Source organism: Xiphias gladius, chromosome 22, assembly GCF_016859285.1.
Source record: "Xiphias gladius isolate SHS-SW01 ecotype Sanya breed wild chromosome 22, ASM1685928v1, whole genome shotgun sequence".
Lineage (NCBI taxonomy): Eukaryota > Metazoa > Chordata > Actinopteri > Istiophoriformes > Xiphiidae > Xiphias > Xiphias gladius.
Window position 1 is genome coordinate 9,428,100 of NC_053421.1, and position 27,731 is coordinate 9,455,830.

The window sequence follows — 27,731 nt, forward strand, 5'->3', positions numbered from 1 at the left end:
TTAGATGAAATGCTCATAACTTGTATAGAACTCAGTAATAGCCCAGGTATAATGCCCTGACTGGATATAGTCTGGAAACACTCATAAATGATCAGTTTAAAAAACACCCCTTGAAATTGAAGAGTGCTTGAAGTAACACAGAGCCCCTTAAACCATACAACCTCTATTGCTGTAAAAAAAATTCATTTAAAGTTTCAGTGGATTTCAGGAACCCCCCCCCCCCCCCCCCCCATGCGCGTGCACACACACACACACACACGCACTTCAATGCTCAAAGAAAAGTCCATCACTCATAGTAGTTTCAATGGTTCTTTTATAGAAACATGACAGACTCTCTGTATCTCTGAACAACGCAATACATTACACTCCTCCATAAAGCTAAACATGAGAATTGACAGATTGTCATGAATTATCAACAGCACTCTAATCACTCATGACTATATGGATTTTTTACATTTGACATTAAAGCATGGACAGCGGGTTAGGTTGGTCACAGTGAGCACCTACTATCTACATCAATGTTTACCTTACAAATACAGTACAGACTACAGAAGTAGTGCGAGACATTGACACAACCTACAGTGTGTAGACACTTAAGGTATTTTTTGGTAACAGGTTCGTGTTACTGTTGTATGAAGTCATTTTAAGATTAACCTGACAAAAAGTGTGTATAAGGGTATGTATGTCCAAGTGTGTGTGTTTGTTTGGAGGTGCAGGCTGCAGGACAGTAGCTCAGTTATCAGGCAGAAAGCATCACACCTCACAGCAGCTACACACAAACTATTTCTTGTTGATCTCTCTAAATAAAAAAAACAAAAGCCTCCCATTGGGTGTCACAAATCCCGCTGCTGCTACTCCATGTTATCTGTTGGTTGCAGGTTCGGCAAGTCAATGTGTTGTTCTGGTTGACCTCTAGCAGTCGCAGGATCGACCTACAGGCAGACAGAAAGACAGACAGGAGGGTGAGTTTCAAAATTCAGATGATTCATTTTTTTGCTTGAAAATATGATCAATAACATAATACACTCGGTTATAAAAACAGAATATATTACTGTGAGTTGTCTTAGATTACTTTCCTCCAAAATTAAATTTAAAGAACAATTCATCTCATTTTCTCATCAATTCTCTGTATGAGTAGTGGAAAGAGAGAGAGAGACGGTGTGTGTGTGTGTGTGTCTGTGCCCATGCAAGTTGAAACTGCCTGTCAGTGCAGTCTGTCCCTGTAGGCTCCTGCCTGCTGAGTTGCTTACATGTGTTTTTCCATATGGGCCACCAGTGTATTTTGTCTACATCAAAGCTGCTAAAATTAAACTAGTCTGGTTTTCCAGTAGCATCTTACATCATCAGTGTCATCGGGGATTAAATAAGCTTCATCTTGGAGACTACTAATTAAAAACGGAAAGCCTGCATTACAAACATGAAGGGTAAGATGTGGGTGTTTTGAGTTTAACTGTAAAACTCTCGAGCACATCTTTTATGGCTGCGCCACTACATAAAAGAGAAGTATAGGTGCTTCTGACACCAACCATCCCCTTTCCTGCCCTCCCTTCTATGCCTGCCAGACTCCCAGAGCCCCACCACCTGTTGAACAGCGAGGTCCACGGCATCTCAGTCCAGCGCTATGGGAGCTTTCCAGACAGTGTCAGTGTGTGTGTGTGTGTGTGTGTGTGTGTGTGTGTGTGTGTGTGTGTGTGTGTGTGTGTGACATGAGGCCATCGACAGTGAAACAGATGGACAGAGTAAATATAACTTCATAACTTAACAAGACGTCAACAGGGCGATGAAATCTTGATTAGTTCAGAGGGAAAGACGCTGTGTATCTTGCTGCACACAAGTTTACATACATATATACATATATACTGTATGTCTACAAAGAAATGACAGTGGAAGTGGAAAGACAGGTGTATTTGTTTTGAACAACTAGTGTTTGGTAATCTGAGAAACATAAATGTGACGCAGTTGGCCTTGTTACTCTTGTCATTTGTCAGTGGTTACAGGTGAATATATACTACCTTGGTCGCTGAGCATCTGCTGAGTATTGCTTCCTGTCCTCCTTCTGCAAAGAGAAGAGAGGAGAGAGTAAGAGGAGAGGAAAGCAAAAAACTTCTATGGTTTTCATCTAGTGAGACTTTATTCATGAAAACTATGCCATCTTTGGAACTTGGTAACCTGGTCATACAGTACATACTGCTTTTGCAACATTATATTAAAATTAAATGGTCCTAGTGCTGAATTTCCACTATAATTACACAAATGTTTTTCATGTTCAACTGTATGGAGGCTTACCTCTTGTCCTGGTTGAACTTGCATCTGCAGTGGCCACCTACAACAAGAGAAAAGAAGCACTGACTTTCTTTGTACTATCTGTGCGTATTTGAGCATTGTTTGAGTCTGTCCATGACTATGTATGTGTGGATACACGGATGTGTGTGTGTAATTTGTATCTTACTGAACAGGATGGTGATGCCAATGAGACAGAGGACGGCAGCTAGAATCAGGCCTCCAACACGCAGTCTGTGGTAGTCTGCGCAAACAGATCATCTTACCATTAGGCAATAAACAAAAATAAGCTATAATAAAAAAGCTGCATCACAGTCAAGAAACATCAAACAAATTACCCAGTAAAGGTGAGAAGAAGTAAAAGATTATTACACAAAACCTATATCAATGTGTACTTACTTGAGTTTTAAAAAGTGATTTACAGCAAAAAAATAATAATAATTTAGCCATCACCATAGATATTTACAATTTGTGTGCTGTGTTAATATTTTAGTCTTCCTGTACATTTCGTGGCCATGATAATATTACTGCTGATATATCATCGTCCACTTCCATTAACTTATAAATAATAACGATAAAAATAGTAAAAATAACAAAGACCAAAAACAATGCATTACCAAAAGTAAATGGGTTGTCCTCCGCTGTAGGAAGAGAAATAAAAAAACATCTGTTAAAAGCTGGTATGAAGAGCAGAGAAATTAGGACATACAGAAACATCCACATATCACACAGTGACACAATGAAGTCAAAAATACACAGTGAGATGAGCATAGGCAATGGCCTAGTTTAATCTCTCACTAATGATCAACATACAGTACCTGACAACCAAGTCAAAACATTTCCACTCAAAACAAACATTACACCCAATTTTAATCAAAAATGTCAAGAGGTCTTTTTGAACGTAGATATAGAGGTCCTTTTCTGGATGAAATCTGTTAATCATACACCTCAAATGACTACTGTCAGTGGAGACGCTGACCGAGAAAAAAACTGGTATCAGTGAAAGTAAAAAGTCAGTGTACTTACAGTCCTGTCCTTCTGCAGACACCAGGGACACAACTGCAAAAGAGTTCAGAAACAGACACACGCACGTTACCATAGTGAAACACAGCCTGAGGCATCTCATTTAGTTTATCGGAGTTCATGAAGATTGGATAGCAAATTAAAAAAAATCACTTCCTCTTGTTGAACTAAAAAACATAGATTTACAAAGTCAAGTTACAAACATTCATTCACTCGATACTGTAGTGGCTTAGCTTTCATGAAACTTTCATTTTCCTGATATTTTTGAGGAAACACAAGCAAACTCATCTGTCTGGTACTTAGAATCACTGACGAATGAAACTGTCAGCGTCCGTGAATAAAACACCTCTTAAAAAGCTCTTAAATCTCTGCCGTGTTTATTGGAAATCCAGATATGTTTAAAAATGTTACATCAGCCTCTGTCTGCTTCATCTCTCTTCCTCCTCCCCCATCTTCTCTCTTTTACAACAGCTGCAGCTAAATGTGGATGTTGTTACCTTCACCTTTTCAGCACTGTAATTGTAAACCACTTAATTTGCCATCTTACCTACAGTGTTAGTGATTTGTTTTCTTATAGTTTATGTCTATGGGACACGTAATCATTTCAGATTTCCAGGCAGTTTAAAATTTAGAGTGAAGGGACAACCAGTGAGCCAGTGGCGACTCATCCACCCCGCTGCCTTTCTGTCTCCTCAGACATGTCACAAAAATATAAATACTTGAGCAAAGTGCTGATGGAAGACAGACCTCCAGGCAGAATTTCCTCTATAAAGTGGAAGCGGAGCAAACAGGTCATGAGTACTTATTGACGAAAAATTAGAAACGCGTTTACAGTGACACCGACTGACTTTCTGGCTCTTAAAAAGAGGAAATTACTAATTTCTTGGGGTTTCTTTTTTTTAACTTTTGAGATAAACTGTGATTACATCAAAAGACTTTTGAATAATTTTACTCACGTGTCATCAACACCAAAGCACAGATCTTTGACATCTTCAAGCTTGAGGCTGTTTACCTGCGGAGATAAATACAGACAGTGACATCAACAACATCATCAACAATTACGAAGGCAATTAGACCAATGTGCACTGATGATTTTTATATGCAGCTTCACATTCTAACTTAGTTACCATAGCAAATTCTAATAAGTAATAAAGATATTTAAACTTGTACAGTCAGCTACATAAGTATTTGGACAGTGACACAGTTTTCGTAATTTTGCCACTGTACACCGGCACAATGGATCTGAAAGAAAGCCATCAAGATGTGATTGAAGTGTAGACCTTCAGCTTTAATTCAAGGGGTTTGAACTTATGTACCTGACTGCGTGTTTGAACGACACATGCATGTAGATTGAAACTGACTACTAACTGTGGCTTGCCAATTGAATAAGACTCTAGTTATATTAACATCGGGCAAATAAAATCATTTCCAGTCCCTATGGCACAAATAATCAAATTCAAAAGTGTGTGTATGTTAGAAAAGCTGTTACGGTACTCCAGACTGGCTCATACTGGCCAGCAAAGTCAACAGAGGTGTGATGCAACATTTAGTGTTTCTGTGTTTTCTAAGGGGCACTAAAAGGACTTCAACACACAGAGACAAACTCATCACTCTTAGAGTAGGCCTACATTACATCCATCCCCTCTGAAGCACACACAAATCTGATCGAATTTAGATCGGCATAAAGTGGCCTCTTTGGCTCTATTCCGCACTCAGACACACAGAAACTTGATCTGATCTTGATGGGCACAAAGTGCTCTAATGGAGCCTTAACAGAAGAACTAAATCTCTCTGGGTAATGTATTACACTGCTGCCATGTAAAAGCTTAAAAGCGTCCATCTTCGTTCATCTAGTGTTACTCTTCAATTTTTACTACAGGCTTATTATACAATGCAAAATGTATGTCCCTATGTAAAGACAGTCCCCTGATGTGGCCACCCAGATTTATTTTTTCTTAAATTTGCTTTCACTTGCTGTAGAAAAGGGCAATTCACTTTTCCAAAGCTTTTCCTGTCTCTAAAGTCACTTTAATCCTAAACATTAGCGTTTAGATTAGTTATTAGTTAGTAATTAGTAATTAGACCTAGATCGACACAGAAAGACGTTGTTCACCAACTGTGTAATTTCTACTTGGTGAAGCCACACATTTAGTGTTGCCAATGATCCACGATGTTCAATGCTTATCCAGTAACGCTGATTAAAGTCCTTTTCTCTGAGCTTCAATTTGAATATGTGGTGAAAGTGCAAACTCTCAGGTGCTGAGCTTTGAATGAACTGTCACTGCATTGCTGACTAATGTAGCTTTTTGTCTGGGGCTTTTTGTTTGGGGCTTTTGTATGTTGCACTTGCAACATACAAAAGCATGTTGCAAGCTTTGAAATTTGGACACGTTTGTCTGCAGAATGAGCAGTTTCGGAGATGCTGGTAATCTGTTCCTCACTCAATCAAATACGAGTTACTACACACGCTTCAGCAAAACAACCCTGGCAACCCTACACACACATTTAGAAGGAAGAAAAGCCATCAGCGGTCATTTTGTGCAGCCAGGACCAGGAGAGGCTGCACAGAAAGCTGCCGGGCCCGGGAGAAACCAGGGGGAGCTGCTGCCCGCTGTAGGCACGGCTAGCTGGGGAAAATTGGTCTGTTACCAACCCCGTGTCCTCTCGCGGCTCCTGGCACCACACTGTGGAAAGGCTGTTTTTTTGTTTCTTATTTCATGAGGATAAATTCTGTTGTTGACCTTCTGTCTATCCTGTATCTCCCTCTCATCCTCACGAGTCGAGAAGTTGTGAGGGGGGAGGAGTCATGACGGGGAGTATCATCTCTTGCTGCATGTAAATTTCTGACCAGCCACAACTTTTCATTAATATATTTTTGAATTAGATCGTCCAAAACTGGGGCGGCAATGCATTTTTTAGGGGTGGCAGCTGCCACCCCATGCCTCCCTGGTAGATCAGTCCCTGTAACACAGAAGTGATTTTCCACCTACTGCATTTTTTTCACCCAGAGCGCTCCATAGTGAAGACCAAACACACCAGTTACCATTTCAAACTGGCATTTGCACACAGCGAAGAGTGAGTGAATACCTCCACAAAGACAGCTATGCATAAAAATACAGTATTTGAATGACATAAAATTAAAGTCAGGTTGACCAACTGACTTTATCTAAGAGGCCAACTGGACACACCCTACATTGGCCACCTGCCATATGGGAGTATCTACTCAACTTAAGTTTGCCAGTTGTACTGGTCTGGGTTCCTGCTAAAGCTACAGTTTAGCCTGTACAGCAGTATGATCTGTGTATCCTTTCTGTGTAAACCTGAACTTTATGATGATTTTTGCGAACATGGGACTATTTTTTTTATTTTTTTTTATTGCTTTTCGTATTTAAGAAGGTCAATATTACTTGAAGGCAACACAAGTGGAAATACTGCTGTACATTAAGCTATAAAAACAGGGGACAGTGTATCTGTAATAACTAAAGACACAGACTTTATAGATGTTACAGTAAAAATTCAGCCTCTAGAGTTGAGTAACATCTTGCATTTTTAAGTTTCTGAAAGGAAGAGAACAGTGACCTTCAGGGAGGATATAAGTAAAACAATGTGTTTTCCTCTTTGGCTGTTGGTATTTGGAATTTGGCAGAAACTGAGAAAGAGAGGAGCAGGACGAGCGCTTTTCTCCTGGTGCCTCGCCACAGCAACCCAAGGCGAGGCAGAGGGAATTTAGAGGATGGGAAACAAGCCAAAACCACTAGAGAACTGTTTACCTCAAGAGAAAGACAAACAGAGAGTGGAGAGGGAAGAGAGAGAGGGTTAGAGACAGAGGGCAACCACAGTAACAGTGGAGAGAAAGATAGGAAGAAAGACAGAAAGACACAAAGGGCAAAATGAAGGTGAGACTTTTGAAAGGTTAGGCAGAGAAGCAAAACAGTGAGAAGGGAAGGGGGCAAAAGGAGAGAGGACGGAGTATAGAGTATAAAAGAGGTGGCGCCTCCCTGTTCCTATTTGAAGATCATATTCTAAAGCAAATGTTAGTTTAAAGTGGAGCTAGGACACGGGTGCTGGAGGTGTGTATTCAGACTCCTGTGTTTATGGCTAGTAAAAAGGACAAAAGCACAGCGCTCTGGTGGACAGGTCAAGTAAGAGGTATGACTGGCCATAAAACCTTTGCAGCAGATGTCATAATGTATGCCCTATTACTGTAAAAAAAAGGTGTGCTTTTGCTCAGGAGCACCACAAAACAACAAACATAGTCCTTAATTGATTAGCGGATTTTTATATAATTGTAAACAGCTAGGTAACTTTGGGGGTTTTGGACTGTTTGTGAAACAAAACAAACAAGTTGAAGATGTCGCTTTAGGCTCTCGGAAATTGTGATGGCCATTGTTGACTATTTTCTGACATTTTATAGATTCAACAATTAGTCAAAAAGTATAAACACATTAATTGATAATGAAGACAATTGTTATTTGCAGTACCTACAACCCAATATTTATTTAATATCAAACATCTGAGGTCCTTTGACCACTAAGCAGTTTAGGCCTGCAACTGAAGATTTTTTTCATTGTTGACTAATCTTCAGAGTACTTTTGTGGTTAATTCACTAACTGTTTTGTCCAGAAAAATGTGAGAAAATAGTGAAAAATTATGATCACAATTTCCCAGAGCCCAAGGAACATATTCACATTTCTGGATTTGCCCAATTAACAGTCCAAAACTCAAATATATTTACATTACTAATTAAAAGACAACATTAGAGAGGCTTTTACAAAACAGATAAGAAGTCTGTTTTTTTCAAAGAAAGCATTATTACAAATGTAGGCAAAGAACCTCTGAAGACCCACATTTAAAGGATAGTTTCTTTTTCCCCTGGGCAACTTCCCTGTGGAGCCACTTCTCCATGTCCGCCTGATCCTGGAATAAAGAGTTTTCTGTTCTGGCTCTGTCATGCTACTCTGCCTGTCACTGACTGTCCCCCATTTTTTATCTGTCTTTAGGACTGTCTTTCCGCTCCCTCTTGCTCTCTACACACCCCCTGCTTCATCCATTAAGTTTCTCTCTCTCTGTCTGATACCCCTTTCCACTTATGTGAAAAGCTCTAAGAACCGCCCGTTTGTTTGAAACCACTGTTTCACACTGCTCTTCTGCTACTGTCAAGCTACTGTTTCTTCTCCAACTCTCTCCAGTATCTTTTAACCTCTCCTCTACTTCCCTTTTCTGACACTCTTCTGCACATGCTTGCTCCTTTACCCATCCCCTCTCCTCTCCTTTTAAGTCTTTTCCACTCATTCATCACACAGTGCAGACATACAGAGAAAGGCTACCAGTTGGCTTTGAATGTGAGACAAGTGTTTACTGCTCCCTTCTTGTGACTAAGTTAGGTGACAACACAACTACAGACACCCCTTGAAATAGCCTGTGTGTTATTTCAATAGCCTACTGAAATAAGGAGCAAAGTGTTTTACTACAGCAGCCAACTCTCACATGCATCCTGTCAATTCTTAAAACCACAGAGTATCATATGAATCTGTATTTTATACCTTTATCTGTATCTTATCTATATTGTTAATTTACACTACTCATCAAATCTAAAAAATATATACATAGTGTTTGCATAGGTACCTGTCATACATCTTTGTGTGACTGCACACAACTGTATTTTATGGGATGTGGTGTGCACAGTATGAATGTGTGACTGAGTCCCTTTTTCTATTTTTCCACCATTCACCACACCCATCCATTTGAGTGCTGGACACTGGTGTGTGTGTGTGTGTGTGTGTGTGTGTGTGTGTGTGTGTGTGTGTGTGTGTGTGTGTGTGTGTGTGTGTGTTTTTCCTTTGTTGCACTACAAAGACAGCTGCCTGTTCTCAGTGACATTATTTATTCCTAATTTAGCAGCACTGGATTCCACTGAGTGAAACATCCTTCACAAAACACACACACACACACACACACACACACACACACACACAATCTCTGATGTCATGGACTAAAGACACTCAATACAGTGTGAATCTGTTGTAATACATAATTTCCTATTATCTCAGCTGAGACACAGCTGAACTTATCGTAACTTGTTCCTCCCTTCACTTTACCAGTCCTGAGAATTGGTCATTTTATGACTACGGTACATTATGTTTCTCAAGACCTAAAAGCCTAGAATTGTGACTGATGAAGCAAATTACCTCAAATGTATTCCTGAACTATTGAAGAGAAGATGTCTATGTCTTTGTGGCTGCTCAATAGCTGGGTAATAACAGCTAAGGGCGACACACATTGTTGTCATGGCCGACGAATTTCCAACGCTGGGCCCGAATATGAACGTCGGGAATAACAAACGTGCCTTGTAGTGTGACATAATCTAAGAGCATTGATGTGGTGTCTGTGACGCCCCACGTCACCCCAACGAAGAGTCTAGCCTATCAGAATTTTGTATTTTCCTGTCTAGTGTGACATCTCCTACGACGTGTTCCTTCATAGTGACCAATAGGATGACAGAGCGCTCTCTTAGGGTTATCTCGCCACCTGTTGGTTTGGCGTGCTCTTGAGAGCACTTGACAGCGGGTTTACAATTTCCTGACCCACCTCCCCAATGACACGCAAGGACGTGGTCGGGGTCAAACTGGTAGTGTTGCCAGTCTCCTGACCAAGACGCGCCAAGAATTTACGGCACTTTGATTGCTTATCTCACACGGTGACCGTCGTGAAAGACCAAAAAACAAAAAACAAATTGTGTAGTCTTCTCCCGGGCTAACAGCTACTGACCAAAGATGACTTTCAACAGATGCAGCAAAAAGGCTGACTCCATTAATGTGTAGAAGGAAAAATAAGCGAGAGAGATAGGAAGAAAGAGACAGAGGGTGGGGAATCAGTGGAGGCAGTGTTCACTGATGAAGAAAGGGGAAAAAGTGATGGAGAAAGAGAAAGTAAAGTACAAACAAGATATCAAATTGGGAAATATGAGTGAACAAGAGAGGGACTGAAAGAGGAGGAAGAATTCAAGCCTGGGAAAATGAAAAAGGAAGGCTAGAAGACGAGGGTGAGAGTGGTTTGGGAAAGAGAGGGAATGAGGAAGGACACTAAGCGACAGACAGAGGGTATAAGGGAGTGGAGCATACTAGCGCCATGAGTCACACATGGTAACCACAAGTCTAACAGAGAATGACTAGCAACAGACTTTATGCTCCTCCCTCTGCAGTCATAATCAGCAGATAAGGAAAAACAAAAAGGATGGAGTAATTTCCATAATTTCATCTCACCTTATGTCCACAAAACTATTAATCCTGTACTAATTGACAAGTATCAACTCTATTAAACTTTCTATAGGACGTGAATCCTCTGTTGTGGTTGCATAGGGAAAGAACTGAAGGTCACAGCCACGTCCTCGGTATAAAATCGACTCGGTTTCTAAATTTGTGTTTGTGAGGCACCAAAGTGATCTGAGGAAATGTGAGGAGAAAGTGTGTCTCACCTTAGAGCACGCTCTCTTCCTCCCCTCCATCTCTCTCAACTGTCTCCCCTTGCTCGCTCTCGTTTTCTTTTTTAAGATCTGTGGTCATGTGAGGCGAGGTGAGGACAAAGAGCTAAGTTTGTCTCACCTGAGAAAGGAAAGATAAGTCTATCGCCAACTTCTTTCACCCTCTCTCCATCTGTTTGTCACCCTGGGACCTCGCACATCTCTCTTTTCTTTCTCTCCCTGAAAAACTGTGATCATATGAGTTGAGTTAACATGCACCTATATTTGTCAAGAGCAGAGGAGAAACAGCAGTATTTGGTCAATGGATGGATCAACAGGAAACTGATGGCTGACCACTTGATAACCAGTTAAGTGTTTAAATCATTTAACAAGTAACAACACCAAACCCTTACAGACTACAGCTCTTCGAATGTGCATATGATTGTTTTCTACCATTGAGAATTCAGTAGCTTTCACTATCTCCCACAAATAATCAGTATTTTGCAGCTCTCCATTATACGGCAGAATTTAACAGCTCCTGCATCTGTCCTTGTGCCACAAATTAGCAAACTGTTATCACCGCTGCCCTTATCAGCTGGCCTTTTCACAACACAGACAGACAGACAGACACACACACACAAACACACACACACACACAGGGTTTACAGATTGTGCTCAATGAAGCATGTAACAGTTTGACATTATTGAATAATTCCACAGCAGGAGGTTTTTCAATGGTGCTCAGGGGAAAAATGTCTCAAGCTGCTAATTGCTGGTTTTTCATCATTTGACCTATGATACTTGTTACATGTCAACTCTGCTAATACTACGTATTTGATGTTTTTTTATCTGAAAAGTGGCCAAATCTTGGTAATACACACAAGGTCACGTCTCGTCAGTTTCGTTTTTTTCTTCCTATTATCTGGTGGGTTTAAACAAGGACCGAAGGTACAGTCAGGCACAGTACAATCCTTTTCTGTCAGTCAGTGTAGTTGAAGTCTACTGTGTACTTCTGTAGTCCAGTAAAAACAGTGTGATCAAAGCGCGTGTTACGCACGTTGGCCCGTGGGCGCGCGCTGTCCCATTGTCCTGGCGCTGGTGGGCTCGAGGGGAAATGTCAGCCTATAATGTCCCGATAACTATATAAGGTTATGACATATGTTATATTGTAATTTCGCATTTTAACGACTGGAAGTCTTTTCTCTGGAAAAAAAACCCAGCCTTTATACGTTTTATTCGAGCCCTCTCTGAGTCTGTATCTAACTGACTGAGCCAGTTAATAAGAAATATAGTGATTTAACAACAGTTTTCCTTCAGCAGCAAACCATCGGCTAGCGTTAAATGTAGCCTCTCGTTTAGCCTAGCGTCGCAAAACTGCTTGATTTGCCCAAAGAGATGCGCAACAGCATATCTGGAAAAAACTGGACTTCATTAGCAAATGTGCTCAACTAAGGAAACCACTTGAGAAGTCAATGTTGTGTGAAACCTGAGCTAATTTCATTGGTCAACACTTACCTTGGACAAGTTGTATTTAGCAGAGACAAAAACGAGGAAATTTCACACAAGCCGACGAATATGTGACGCAGAACAGCGACTTCCCTCCACACTATGCGCCAACACCCTGCCTTCACCACTGTGACACTCAACAGGTTGGCTTCTTTTTTTTTCTTTTTTTTTTAGAAAAGGGGGCCGAGTCTAAAAGCGCTGGAGTTTTGTCGGAGAATCCTGATCCGGGGTCGGTTTCTGCTCTCCAGCTGAGAGCTTAGGAGTAGACGGCCGGAGCCGCGCGGGGCGTGGGAGCTGATCCGGAGTCAGGGCTGAGATCCCGGGAGGAGGAGAGGAGCGATAATGTTTGCTTGTCGAGAACGACGATGTCGAAGTTTGCTCGAGTTGGGCTGGTTTACCTCCACTCTGGGAAGTACATTATGTGCAGTTAACGGTTCAGAGGCGTGATAAAACGACACCATGGCTACAATGAATATCGATAGTGATCATTTTATGGTAGAATATTGTAATATACAGTACATATAACAATTATAGTGATAGGAACTTGTTGGAAACTCCAGGTGATCAATAACTGGCCTTTTCAGTCATGGAAAACAAAGGTCATTAAGGGTCATAGGCTAAAACCGTTTCATCTGCAGTATATAGCTGTGGAAGAACAACACTGCAATACTACAGTTTTGGTTTAACATAAAGTGACATTTATTTTAATGTTGGATGTGCACACCAAAGCTTTCTAACAGATTGTTCCAGCAGTTGTTTTCTCCCCCCCTAATTCTTTCAGTGCTGAAATGGTTGACCACTGGGATAATATAACTCTACGATTTATCATACAGCAAAACATGCAATGAACAGCAGGCGACAATGACTAAACATCACATTATGTTCCATAATAATGCGTCATTTCAGAAGCTGCATGCGACATTATGGTAGTGGCTAAACTAAGCAGCACACGTGAGACAGACTAAATATGTTGTGGAGGTCCATGTGGCTTTATAGGAATAAATATCTTTGTGAATATAAATGACCCTGATTTACACATCAGTACAGATAGAAATAAGAAATCATTCGGGGGTTTCATTAATTTCTTTTCACTTATGACATGTCAGTCTATGAGGCTGCTTTCACATCTATCTTACTTTCAACAGCACCTCCCTCTTTTTTTTTCTTTTTCTTTTAAACAGATGGTATTTCTTTTCACAGGTCTGTACAAGTATAATCATCTGGGCTGGTGTGTTTCCTCCTAACCCCTCACATACACCCAATCTCTCCACCTCTTGCCTTCCAGCTGTCCTCCCTGGATGAAACTGGTTTGTCAGGCACAGTATCAGATTTCACTGTTGTCATCCTCCCCGTTTCTACAAGGTAAGACAGAAGGGCGGTGCAGCGGTTCGCATTGGCAGTTTGGGAAGAAAGACAGAGAGACAATAAGAGGGAGACAATAAAGGGGGTGGGTGTGGATGTGTGTGTGTGTGTGTGTGTGTGTGCGTGGGGGGGGGGGTCACGTGTTAAAATTCAGACACGTAAACATGCACACGGACAATTGCCAGTGAGTTTTAGCAGAAAAGAAAAAACTTACTTGTTCTTCCTAGAGCACCTGGTATCTGTGAAGGCAAAGCAGGATGTGTCAATGAGCCCACCCACACTTCAACGCACATCACATCTTAATTACTTCTCTGATTATACTTATTCTGGCACGGCCCTGTAATTTTCATTTGGGATTTACACACAAAAATGTTCACTTATTATTGTGGCCCATGTGATCCATTATGACCAGCCAATGCCTTTGGTTTCAGTCTCAACCCAATCATAGTATTTTTTCACAGGTTTACCATAGTGGCCTATTAACCTGTGTGATCTTCAGCACTTACAAAGTACAACGCTGATTCCTCCAGCCACCAACAAGCAGGCACAGATCAAGCCTCCAATTCGTAGCCTTTCATAGTCTGTTAGACAATTAATGTTAGAGATTAAGAGGGTCCTGGTGCACTTGATGAACCAAAATTTAAATTCCAAAGCAAACACATCTTAAAACCAGGCATATGCAATTTTCAATAATATAAGGGATTACACGATACTCTGCATTTATCTCTTAGTAATCCATAGAAATGAGTGAGACAATAAATTAGTAGATTATGAGAATTAGGAGATAAGGGTGTCTGTACTTACTGTAAACAAATGGATCTGCAAATCAAACACAACAGGAGAAGAAGAAAGAAAAGGAAAAAGGAAAATTATGGACATTATTTATTATTTAGTCCTAAAAAAATACTGTTGATGTACAGGGTGGCCCTAACAACACACTGGTCTGTGTTACTGAGTTACATTTTGTGTTTTCTAAGCATTCATTTTGGGATGGTAATAGTAAATCTGCCTTTCGCGATATATTAATCTGAATGGTGACCGCCGCCTGCAAATAATTTCAATTTAAAAAGGTATTCAGAGGTTTGCTGCCCCAACACTACGGAAGATAGACCTTTGTTTAGGAAAAAGTGGGTTTATCGGGTTTATTGTGGACAGAATAGCAGCTAATGGGTCAGATTTCCTCCTAAACCAGTTCCACAACAAACCATTCTCAGAACAAGTTTCAGGACAAAGTAGAGTTTTTGCCTTACTTGCTTCTGTTTCCATGAAGAAGGTGGAAAGCACTGCAAGAAAGTCAGACAGATTAAATGTTAATTTTGTTGAGTGGGAGTTGTCTTTGCATACAGCCAGTGCCCTGCCAGAAAATGTGTCACCTCACAGTCAGCACTTTTAAGAAATTAGAGAAGCTGGTCTTCCAAGAATGTTTTTGCAACTTTGCCAGTACAAAGAGTTTTGTAAGCATGTATGATGAACTGTAGTCTGCTGTAGCTATACCCAACTAATCAACCTATATGTGACGTAATCTTATATGTAAGAAATTCACAGACTCACAATCTCAGAGCTACAACATAATTTCAAACTGCTTTGCTTTTAGTAATAGATGGTACAGTTAGTGTCAAAATGTCAAAATGTCATAATATCTTTCTACAACTGACAGCTGGCATTATCTCCCAGAGACAAGACAATGATCCATGACCTTGAGAGCATATAAAATCTTATCCTTGTTTCAAGCAGATACTCCAAGGCCATTTCTTTTTCTAAGTTCCAGCAGATTCGGTTTATGCAGGACACCGATGACATGAAATGATGTGTCCACATATGTGGAAAGATTCTGTTCTCTATTAAATTCACCTGCCATTACAGCCACAAGAGTGAGATGTCCCATCTTCAACACAACTAAGAGTCAGATAGAGAGAGAAAAAAAATAAAGAAAGAGAGAGGGAGAGAGAACATGATTGTGAGAGAGAATAAAAGAGACCATGGAAAGGCAAAGCGTGTACTTTTTTTCCATCGCTTTCCTGTTTTTCTCACACACATGCACGCAAGCAACAAAGTACACACTTCTCCCTCTCCCTAGGAAGGATGTCCTTGTGGTGCGAGAGGTCAGTGTCTCGTCGGCAGGGATGCATTCTGGGTGTTTGGAGAGTAAACACCAGATCATTTTTTGACTCTGGGTGAAACCCAGCAGGTCTCCAGACAACTTTCCTTCAACCTCCTCTCAAACCACAGAAGAAACCCATTTCTTCCTTCCCCTTTTTATGGGAAATTTCTTAAAATAGATAATGCACAGTAATAATATATGTTTGGTAAATTAGCAAGCTGAATAGTCTTTCATGGCTGATTTCTTTGTTTTAATTGGGTTTGTCTGGGTTGTTTGGAGTTCAGGACAGACTTTTAAGCAAAAGCCACCAGTCTGTTTCCTTGCTCAAAAAGCATAAAAAACATTCGATCACTACACTCTTCCTTCTTCTTATGCAAGTAACTAAATTCTCAACTAAAAATACAGAATATACAATTTCAAAGATTAAGAATGAACTCTAACTGTGTGGGAAAATTGGACCAACATTTTTTTCAAATAAACACCTCTGTGAGGCACCTTCACCTCTAACTGACCTTGGATACCCTTGAACCTCCATGGAGGTTACGTTCGCTGCGTTTTGGAAATTTAGCATTTTTCCTCTCTCATTTCCTCTGCTTATTTCTGGCAGTAGTGAACTTAGCAATAGATAAAACAAGTTTTGTGCTTTTGTACATGTTTGTAAAAGTATCTACGATCTGCATACAAGGTTTTGCAGCAATATACAGTGTGCACTATTTTGTCTAGAAATCATTATCGTGCCATTTTTGTTATTTCCATCATGACCTTTGTCAGAGGGTTCATGCACTACAGTATCAATTACCATGACATTAGTCAAGGTCAGGCCTTTGTCTTTCAAATCACATGTCTGAAAATGACAAAACAGCAACAAACAGAATAGAACAGCAGAGACTTTCTACTTTGGTTAAAAGTGATTTACAAGATAATTTAGCGTTGGCCAGTTTAGTGGGTGTTATTGGCCAAGGTCAAAACTGGTACATTTCAGTGTCCTTAACATCTCAGTGCACTTTCAGCATTACCTGAATTCTTAACTCTCTTGTTAACTAAACCACTGCAGTGCGAGGCACTTTAAATGTTTTCAGAATAAGATGACAAAATGCAAAGATAGCAAAATGCAAGACTAAACATAAATCAGCCCAAGCATCAATATGGGTTCTGTTGGACATGTACAGAATATCATAAATTATTAACAGAGGCACACATGGATTAATAAATTAACATGTATCTGTGAACCTTAATTCATCATTATAAACGTATTTTGTATTTAATTTTCTTTAATGTTTCTTCTAATTCTGAAGTGATTTAAAAACATTTTTTAAATAAATTCTTCAAATGACCTCAACCTGCCACATGTTTTTCTGTCTGTCCTTGATAGTCCAAAACACTGACTGTGTTAACAATTATTCAATGAAAATCACAAGCCTTGCACCCAGATTTTTACACAAGAGGTAACCTTGACCCCCAACCCTGATTCCAATCCTGCATTACTCCACCATACCTGTGCTTACCTGAGCTGATGGATTCAGGAGCAGAGGAGTGTGTGTGTGAATGATCCACGGCACCGCCTGGTTAAAAGCATGTCTTTTCTATTTCACCTGAATAAGTAGCGCCTGCTCCTCCTCTTTGTTTGGGGTATAAACTTTTGTGTGTGCACGTGTCCAGTGCGAATGTGAGATGGTTGCAGGGGAGACGCATTAATGTATGTACAGGAAACTAGTGGCCATGTTATTCCATAAACATAATCCACGTGTGTGTATGTATATAGTAGAGTGAAAGACATATGTAGTTTGCCACCTGCCATCTTTACATACAATTAATGCACACTCTTAAACTTACACTAAGACACCTGATGCAGATGTTAATATAAATATTTTTATGTTAAATCTGCTTGTGATTCACCAGCAAGGCTGGGTTTGACACACCAGTGATAGTCAGTGATGCCTTTTCACTGTGTTTAAACACCATTACAAAGTAGCAAAAGCAGAGTCATGTACTGTCTCTGTGGTTCTGTCTGCAAGGCCAGTGGGACATCAGTCATGGCAATTATGAGAAGGGGAAAACTATGAGAAGATAAAATGAAATGTCTGTAATTCTGAGGGTTCATTGACCAAAATAATTCCCTTTTTTTCTTCTTTTCAGAGGTATTCTTAAGTGTTAGATGAGACAAAGAGTTTGTGTTTGTGTTTTACATTCCTCCTCTCCTTCCACTCTGTTTGACTTTCTCTCACATGGCCTCCACTGACTTTATTTTTCTGCTCTCCGTTCCTCCGTCAGGTATCCCAGGTGTCACCCAGTGCTCCTCTCTCTGTGCAATAGTTTGCATGGCGTTGGTCTGATGGTTGACAGGCATTTTCCTTTTACTACACCTGGGCAGTAGGGACACATTTTATTTGTCTTAACTTGTCAGGATTCGTTCTTTTCCTGACCTTGCTTGAAAGGGACTGTTCTTAAATTGTGCAGTGCTGCTTGTTCACGAATACATCAGTCTGATTCATGTGAGGACAACAAAGCTAAGCAGGCAAACATTATTTCCAGTACTTTGCAGCATGGCTCCATTTATCCCATAATGTATGTAGGTGGGTATCTGGCTAGATTTGTTGGTGTTACTCATTATCAAAGCACATTTGTACATGCAATACATGTGTGCAGAAATAGGTGAGTGCATTTGTCACTGTGCTAATCTGTGACTATTTATAACTTTTCTTGTCACATACTGACAAAGCTGAGGCATGCATCAGCCTGGTAACGAATGATAATACTGCAGGAGATAGAGAATGGCACAGATACAGACACAGGGAGACGTAGTTTGAGGTGTGTGTTGGGTTGTATGTGCGGGTGTAAGTGATAATTTGACAGCAGACAGAGTGGCAACTGGTGACGATTAAGCAGAGATACAGGATAAAGATATAATAACTGAAGCTTTCATGTGGCTTCTTCACTCTTCTTAATGTTGTCTATTAAAACCTAAATGCATTTATTTCTTCTCATTGTTTTAAATCCACTTAAATCTGTAACACACAATATAGAAACAGTGTAGTGCATTTTCTGGTGTCTGTCTGTATAACCTTTGTTCTCGGACAAGGGCATGTCACTGATAGAATTAGAGGAGCTAGAGAACACATAGAGAGAGGATACTCACTGGTATTTCTTTCAGTCGATGTATGATCGTGGATGTTTCTATTTCTGATGAAAATTAATATATTACTTTTCTCAGAAAACACATCATCTCATCCCCACCACTGACCATTTTCATGACATTACATTACAGTGTTAGGCACAGCACAACATTAATGTTTAAATATACAGTATATGAAAAAAGCCTGGTTTAATATTACATTTTGCATTTCTTGTCACTTCAGGAGCCACTGCATGTAATACATGCTATACCCTAATTATATGAATATATCCTATATACATTTGATTAACTATACTATTATATTAGCTTCATAAAGAAAAACAAAGATTACAGTTTTCAGATGACAAACTGATAACATATCTATAACCTGTGGACATCAAGTCTAAATATGACAGGTTGACATTCTGTAAAAAAAAAAAAAAAAAAAAAACCTAATTGGAAAACAACTGCACTTTGGTTGTTTACTGCAAACTAATGGCAGTCATGCTTTTCTGCATTATTCATGTTTTTTTTAATGAAAGCTAATTTAGACTTCCAGAGGATCAACACAGGAGACACAGATCCAATCTTACAAGAACACAAGAAACTCCATATGGGTCTCCCTTTTTTTCAGAGGATGTAGTCAGCACTGCAAGGCAAATAATCTCTCAGTTAAGATGATTCCAAAAGTTGTGAAACCGATCACCTGGTTTATCACCAACTGGAGTCAATATGATCAACTTATTATTCTTTAACTTTAATTGGAATAGTTTAACCCATGTTTCCTCAGGTATTGATAGATGTAGCAACTTAAACTGATTTGTGACAGTTAAAGGTCAACTTGAGAATACATACTGAACAATGTAGGTTATCAGTAGAGACACACACACACACACACACACACACACACACACACACACACACACACACACACACACACACACTAGCTCACACATAGCAACACATGCGTCTATGTTATGGTAGTATTCAGGTTGTTTGTCCATAAACAGCAGAACTAAAGGACTAAGAACAGGTTAGCTTACATAGCAGAGTCAAATCCATCCAGTTGTCTAGCAAATAAGTGAGCTCCAACAGGATCTGGAAAAATCTTATCTAATCTAATTTTTTCTTACTTGCAAAGTCACATTTGGAAACACGAGAATGCAGAGCCTTGCCAGTTACTGGTGGATCCTAACATGACCTCCTCACAGAGTGTTCTGTATTTAGATAGCGCTACAAGACAGATAGATACTTTAGATAAGATATTTTTTTCATTTAATCTTTTGTCATGCACACATCAGATTTAGCCAGTCACATTGCATGCATGCTTGTTGAGAATATGAAGAAACCAGTCATCAGAATATGACAGAAACCTATCATGGAGTGAAATGAGGTGTAGCTGAGCAGCTGAGTCAACACGTTGCTCCATACTCCTTCTGTTGTATCAACTAAAAGACCAGGGAGAATTCTGTCCTGCTGATTGCCCTGTGTGTCTGTGTGTCTGTGTGTGTGTGTGTGTGTGTGTGTGTGTGTGTGTGTGTGTGTGTGTGTGTGTGCGTGTGTGCGTGTGTGCCTTGCTGGCTGTCCATGCTCCTCTATCAGGTGTCACAACACAGTCAGGGGATTGAAGACCACAGTTGAAGTCAAACAAATACCATCGTGTTCATTGTTTAGTACTCAATTAATTGAAATTCTAATGTAAAGTTGTGTGTATCTTTACAATTGCCAACAAGCCGCTGTGCAGAGTATTTGTGTTTGAGTAGTAAAATAGCATTATTTCAGTGAATTTGGTAGAGAGTAGGGGAGGTGTACAAGAACACTGAAACAGTAGGTTTAAGTGGATTTTATAGTGTAACATTGACACATTAGATATTTTACAATGTGTTCGATCATTCTGAAGAAATGAATAAATGGGAAACATATCATTTTATCCCATCTACATTTTGATAATATATACTGAAGTGCCTGCAGCTGATAATAACGCCTTTTGTTTTTGTTTCTTTGTGCCATAAGTAAAACAGCGTAAAGAAAGAAGGACAAAGGAAAGCAATGCCCAAAGACTGTGAAAATCTTGAACCTGACGCAAGTATACATTTAAGGAGTTCACCACAAGGGGGGAGCAAAAGACATACCAAAGTTGTGATCATGTGGTCACAAGTGCATCTCTGCTTCCTGTGTCACTCTTTACTCTGGTAGCTACACTCTGCCTTTCATGAGCGGTTGCACATTATAATAATTGCAGCTACTCTACCTATTAGGTGAACATGGAAAATAATCAAATCATTTATTTTGTAATCCTGTGCAGCATGTTGATAATAATCCAGAGGATTAACAGATTGTGAAGATTAAGGGATACAGATTAAATTAGCCATATTAATTCATAATTTAACAGCCCATATCTAAAGTCCCCACTGCCAGTTGACAAACTGTCAGACCCAGTTGTACGCTGCTGGGTCTGGCTAAATAGGACGAACAGTTGTTGCAGTGAGTGTTTCTAACATAATCAACCTTAACATTTACACATATAGTACTTTATATTAAAAGAATTTCTTCTGTTAGCCAGCACAAAGTTGTCGAGAACATTTCATCCCAGACTTGTGTGCACAGATAAATATATGTAGAAAATGTTGCCTGTACTAGACTACACGTAGATACAGTGTTTGTCATGTAAGTGCTGGTATGTCAGTGTTGAGTTTTGAAGGACCTGAATTTGACAAAAACATGCAAAAGACAGACTGGAACTAAGTATAGTATTTATCTGATGAACTGATGATATATTGTTGATGTTTTCTATTGCACCCTTCCCTTTCCTGTAACATCCAGTCATCTAAAGTTCTACAGTGATTCACACAGTGTGTCAAAAGGGAGATTCTGGCCGATTCTGGTTTGAATCAGTGAGGGTGATACAATCTTAACTGTCAAAAAAGATTTTAAGCGCACTCAGTTTTTGTTTTCACATCATATAACTGTAACTCGGTCATGGGTCACATACTGAGAGCGAGCTCTGATTTGCAAGTATATCTCATGTACGGAGTTAACTAGCAACAAGAAAATAAGAGCAAACTATCAACAAGAGCATATAAACAGTAATGTAATCATACAAATATCTAAAGAAATGAGAAGGCAGAACGGAGCGCACAAACCACAAAAACAACCAGCAACAGCAGAAAAACAAATAAATCCATGAGTTTACCTTTAGAAACTGTGGAACAAAGAACTCTGTACTTTGCCTTTATGCAAGTAAGACGATGACTGTGTAACCACAAGCATTAGGACCATTTGCTTTGGAATGCAAATACATAAAACACTTAGCACGAGAACATTATCACATCTCACTTACTTCACTGACCAAATCAAACACCAAATGTAATAATGGACACAGCACCAGGGTAGAAACTGCATGAACGTTTATTACAACAGATGAAAAAAAAAAAAATGAATGAAAAGCATGTAACAATCACCACAGAGGTGCAGGAGCAGCAGGGTGCAAAGAGTGAGGGAGACAGAGAGAGAGAGAGAGAGAGCTGAACAAAGGACCAGTACTTGTCAATCGGCCTATCAAGTTGGGGCTTGAAACAGGAAACACCAAAAACAAAACAGGATGTGACAATTGTCAATAAAGGAATAGAAATTAAATACACATATATAGTTTTAATTGATTAATTTGCCAAATAAGCGGAATGTGTTCTGATGAAAAAAGGTTTTAATGTTTGTTATTTCCAATCATTTTTTAAAGAGAACATTTTTCTCTGCAGGGTTACAAGAACAGACTGGCTTGCTATCTTTACAGTTAGTGCTTCCCTCAAGTGGACAAACAGTGAAAGTGCAGCAGACTAACCCGGTATTGCAAGCACAGTGGGACCTCCATCCGTGAGTTCCTTACCTCCAACAGTTTGTTGGGATGGTGCCGTTAGTCATATGTACTAACACAAAGAGCAGCTGCTCCTCTTTTCCTCATTTAACTGGTGCCTGTCTGCCGGAGATCATTGTACTACCGCTAACCCAGCACTTTGATTACATCTCTGCTTCCACTTATTGCTGCAGTCGGTGGTTTAACCTGCAGCAACACTCACATTGTTTTTCTTACATGTAGGCAAAAGCTTCTGAACATTTAGTTAAACAAATCATCTAGGCCAGTAATTGGACAGACTGTTCTTCAAAACTGCATACAGTCTACTACTACTTAATCCACTTTAGGGAACACAACAACAAATTTTACATATGATTTATACAATGTAAATTGCACACTGAATGATGACCCTGCATAAGTGGGGAAGGCGATCTGGGTGAATCATTTTGGTGTGTTGTTTGAAGTGCTCTTACTATGTTACTATGCACTTACTAATACTATGTTATACACTGTTAGGCTGTGGATAGTGTGTGAAAGGTTCAGTTATTGAGGGCAGAAAAAAGAATTGAAGATTTCAGGGGTCAAACTGGATCTGGCCTCAGACATTTCAGACAAGATCATCTCCAGACATTGGTTCAATCCAGCTTTTGCTTCACTTAGATTGGTCAAAGGATTTCAAAATAGAAACCATTAACTCCTGCTGTATCCTCTGTTGGGTATGTTTACAAGGCAACATCTTCTTCACCTCTTGCTCAAAAACTGTCTTCCTCAGCTTTCTGTCCCCTTTTAGTCCTTCATTACTATTGTGGTCATATCATCTTCTGTTTCTCTCCCCCCTGAAAGCACGAAGACATCACGCATTTCTTATCAGTTTAAATCTGTCGCTAATGTTTGTATTTCTGTGTTACTTTTTTCACACCGGTGAATTACTACTTACTGAAGCACCTGTGGAGCTTCTAAGATCTCTGTAGCATAGTGTAAGATAATCTAAACACCCACAGGATGCCAAAGAAGCCCCCGATGGTACAGCCAATGAGAGTGGCGTAGCTAGTGCCATTATCTACGAGAGAAGAAAACCGGACTTAGTGAGGGAAGGACAAAGGCAAAGGTGAGAGCGAAGACACGTGGCAAGAAATATGAGAAGGGGAACATACATATTAGACGTAAAAGATTTACATCTGTTAAAAAATATAGAAAAAATAAAAGTCTTAGGAAAAGATAAAATCAACTTGTACATGTTAAATATATTAGAAACACACTGGAAAATCACCCTAGCTGTTTTGGAAGAGAATTATTACCTGGAATGATGTGCTTGTACAAAATCTAAGTCAGAAGCTTTCTCTTAGAGACCAGTGTCACATGGCATTCTCTGACTATGTGATGCGTCTAATTAACGGATTTTCTTAGATTTGTCAGAAGTGACAGTGTGACTGAAAGCCTCAAAACGGACTTAACTTCCAACAGGTTTGCTCCTATCTGTATATCTACATGCAGTACAACACGTAGGCTGAAGTTATTCAAATATGTATTTTGTGCTGTATGGACACGCTGAGGGAATTAAAATGAGATATTTAATTGATGCTCAGTCGCATGCGCCGTTTTAGGCCCTTGAATGACTTTAACCAAAGAGATGTCAGACATGTACCAGGACGACGATAGCGGTGTTTGGTGTTTCCTCCACATGTGATATTGGCAGTTATGATGGTGGCACGTGAGTCAAGAAATTGCATTTGGCGCATCTAGTGTTTGGTACAAAATTTAAAAAATAAAAAAAAAGTGGTCTGGCAATGTTATTTAATATGAATGAGATAGAAGAGTCTTCACCATAAACATGTAGGACAGCAGCAGGTGTATCGGGATTCTTTGACTGCCGACACACGACTCGTGTGCCGTTGTCAGAGAGAGAGGTTCCCCTGAGGGTCCACACAGCCAGTGACTCTCCGTTCTTCATGTCACAACTTCCGTAGAGAGCCTGCGGAGCCAGAGAGAGAGAAGGGGGTGGAGAAGGGTTAAGAAGAGGAAGACAGGGAAGAAAGACGGAGATGTTGAAAAGAATATAAACATGATGTGAGCTGGGAAGGGCTCCAGCCCCCCTGCGAGTCTGCTCAGGGTAAGCAGGTAAAGACGATGGATGGATGGATGGTGAGGGTGGAATGCTTCAGCTGGAAAACCGTGACTAGACTAAACCATAATGAAACTCAGTCCTGGTTGATATGGCAACTGTTGTTTTGGTAGTGACAACTGTGTTTCAATACTACAAGTCCCAGAATTCCATTCAAAATGTCACATGTACCACTGGAGACAGCATAACATACTGAACTCATTATCCAATGTTGTCTTCTGCATTTCATGAAATGCGTGTCTCCACTGTCTTTTGTCTTCCTCATTATGTCCAGTACACGCACGCAATGTTTTTGTTAATCCCTTGTGTGTTGGCATGCTATTTGAAAACAGTATACAGAGGCAGTTAGAAAATGCAGAGGCATAGACTGGCTATTGCTGAAAAATGTCTGTCCATAACTAATATGACAAATGGAGCTTGATATAAGTGAAAATCTTCTCTGAAATAATTTTAAACAATCTTGTTACTCTGGTCCTCCAGCAATACATTGTTTTTCTTTAAGAGCTCAGTAACACGTGTGCCTTCTTGTGCAAACTCTGTTCTTGTGCTAAACCACAAACCAAGCCAGATTCCAAAAATACGCTTCAAATAGTTGTCGGTTCAGCTTATTTATAATGTGTGGAAAATGATTAATAATGTTAAAAATTCTGAAATTTTACAGCGAGGTAACAACAACTTTCAACTCAATGAAATAATCAGGCCTGTGTTTAACAGGAGGATGATGTTTCTGAGGGGAAGACAAGGATAAAGAGAAGATAAAGGGAGACATATGGAGTAAATACTGGGGCAGAGAGTGACCACCTCACCTGGGGGATATCTTCCACATGGCTGGAAGGGCAGGTGAGGGTGTAGTTGCCGTGACTCTCGTAGAAGTTGAACGGGAGATTTGGAGACGCTTCGGGCACTCCACAGTGAAACACTGCAGGTTCTCCCACCGCCACTACGACGTCAACTGGGTGCGTGCGGTAGCTGAGGGCTGCAGGGCCCCGTGCTGAAGCGGTGGTGGTACTGACAGGGGAGATGGTAGTGGTGGTGTTTTGAGCTGGAACAATGATTCCATGTGAGTGATGGGTGTGAGAGAGAGAGAGGGATAGAGAGAAAAGAGTTATAAGTGGAAATAACTGAATAAAATCAATAATAATTATAACAATGCTTACAGATTATTAAAAGCACATTTATTACCTGGTGTAAAATCTACTTCTAAATCATGTCCCGTTTGTTAAAATGATTCATTATTATTATGAATAATTATCATTATTAAAGAAATAAATTTGAATTTTCACCTGTTACAGTGTTTCAACAAAACCTTATTACATAAGGAAACATTAAGTTCTTTAAAATTCCTGTCAATCGTTTTTTCACAGCTAAACATGCAGGCAGTTTGGGGTGATCAGAAACTTACGAAAACAGTTACGGAACCAAACACAGACACAAATGTAACAGTAGCTGGACAGATCGAAACATGACAGTCAACACACTGTGCACAACATTACTCAGATTATTGTTGAGTCGAGCTCTGGTTATATGTGTGTTGGAAATTAAAAAGGCTACCTGAGACTTTAGCACCTAATATGTGACCTTAAGCAAAATCCCTCCAGTGCCCTCTTAAACATTTGGATATTCTAATGACTGGAAACCTGTGCTCTTCTGGAGTTTTTTTCTAGACAATTTGTAACAGATGAATGAGGAAGTGTGATACAAAAAATTGTCAAGTGACTAAAACTCTATCATTCCAACAAGACATGGACCAAGGTTGGGGAGGAGGGCTTCTTGCCTGCTGCAGGATTTTTGGGACGGGATTTTGGACCTCAGTGTCATCGTATACATTGTTCAATGTTACGATTTCTTCATTGATAGCAACCTTGGGATGTTTTCAATTGAGGGTTTGTTGATTTTACTGCGATTAAGTACTGGAAACTTTAACCATGACATAAATAGATCTTATATTCTGAAATCATGGATATAGTTAGTTACCTGAGGAGGGTGTGGTGATTTGGAGCAGAGCCAGAAGCAGCAAGCAGATATGAGAAACTTCCCTCTTTGCCTTCATCTCTCCTTTCCCCCTCAGTCTCTCGTATTCCATAGGTTAATCTGCAAAGGTTCAGCCAATTTACCCGAAAAACCTATTTTGGATACAGTGTGTAGCTGCTTTACATAAAAAAAGCTGCCAGTATTTTAGGATATTTCAAACTGATTTGAGAAAAAACTATAAAGCATAGCAAATATTTTAAACTAAAGCTTTTATTTCACACCATCAATTGAGAATATTTGGCCTGAGTGGTGTATCAGCCATAAAATTACATGATTTTATTTTTATTAGGTAATTCTCCTCACTTTAGAAACCTCTATTGATTCCAGGCCTCTGTCCTATGAGTTAGCAATTATGGTAAAGAGTAACAAGTCAAATCGAATTATGTTTTCTCCCTTCTAACACATCTATGAAATTGATTTTTTGAAAAAAAAAAAAAAAAAAAATACATTGTACACTTCCTGCACAATAATCATTAAGCTCAGTAACATCACCCCGTCATTTAGACAGCCTACATGCTTCTGGGAAACATGCAAGCCACCACCATTTAAATACACTCATGTTCTGTTTACTGAGCTTTTGTCATCCATAATGACTTCTTTTCAAGTTATGTTTTTTAAATCAGTCTTGCAAACCTGTCACTCATAATCTTCACTTTAGTCCCCAGATCTGACAGGGTTTTTGGAAATGTGAAAAATAAAGTAAAATGCAAAAAAATCCCTTGAAATGTACAGAGAGACCATCAAAACTGTGACATTATTATCACTAACCGCAAAATGAACTGAAAGTTCCCCAGCAGGTCTGCAAGCAGCTTATTTGAAAATCATGACAGCATTTAAAAATAAGTCCTTTTTATTGCTGAAATGAACTTGTCACAAGCTTCAGCG

At 39.7% G+C, this 27,731-nt stretch overlaps 1 protein-coding gene across 1 annotated transcript; it reads right to left on the reverse strand.

Annotated features, from left to right (window-relative positions):
* Window positions 1-290: 290 nt before the first annotated feature.
* LOC120784345 (FXYD domain-containing ion transport regulator 3-like) lies at window positions 291-12,421 on the reverse strand. The gene is made up of 8 exons (XM_040118084.1): window positions 12,278-12,421; window positions 4,260-4,315; window positions 3,307-3,339; window positions 2,898-2,921; window positions 2,450-2,524; window positions 2,287-2,323; window positions 2,013-2,056; window positions 291-932 (listed from the first exon to the last, which is right to left on the reverse strand). Exons 2-8 carry the CDS (start codon window positions 4,291-4,293, stop codon window positions 913-915), a joined length of 267 nt encoding a protein of 88 aa, XP_039974018.1. The 5' UTR covers window positions 4,294-4,315; window positions 12,278-12,421; the 3' UTR covers window positions 291-912.
* Between the last annotated feature and the right edge of the window lie 15,310 nt (window positions 12,422-27,731).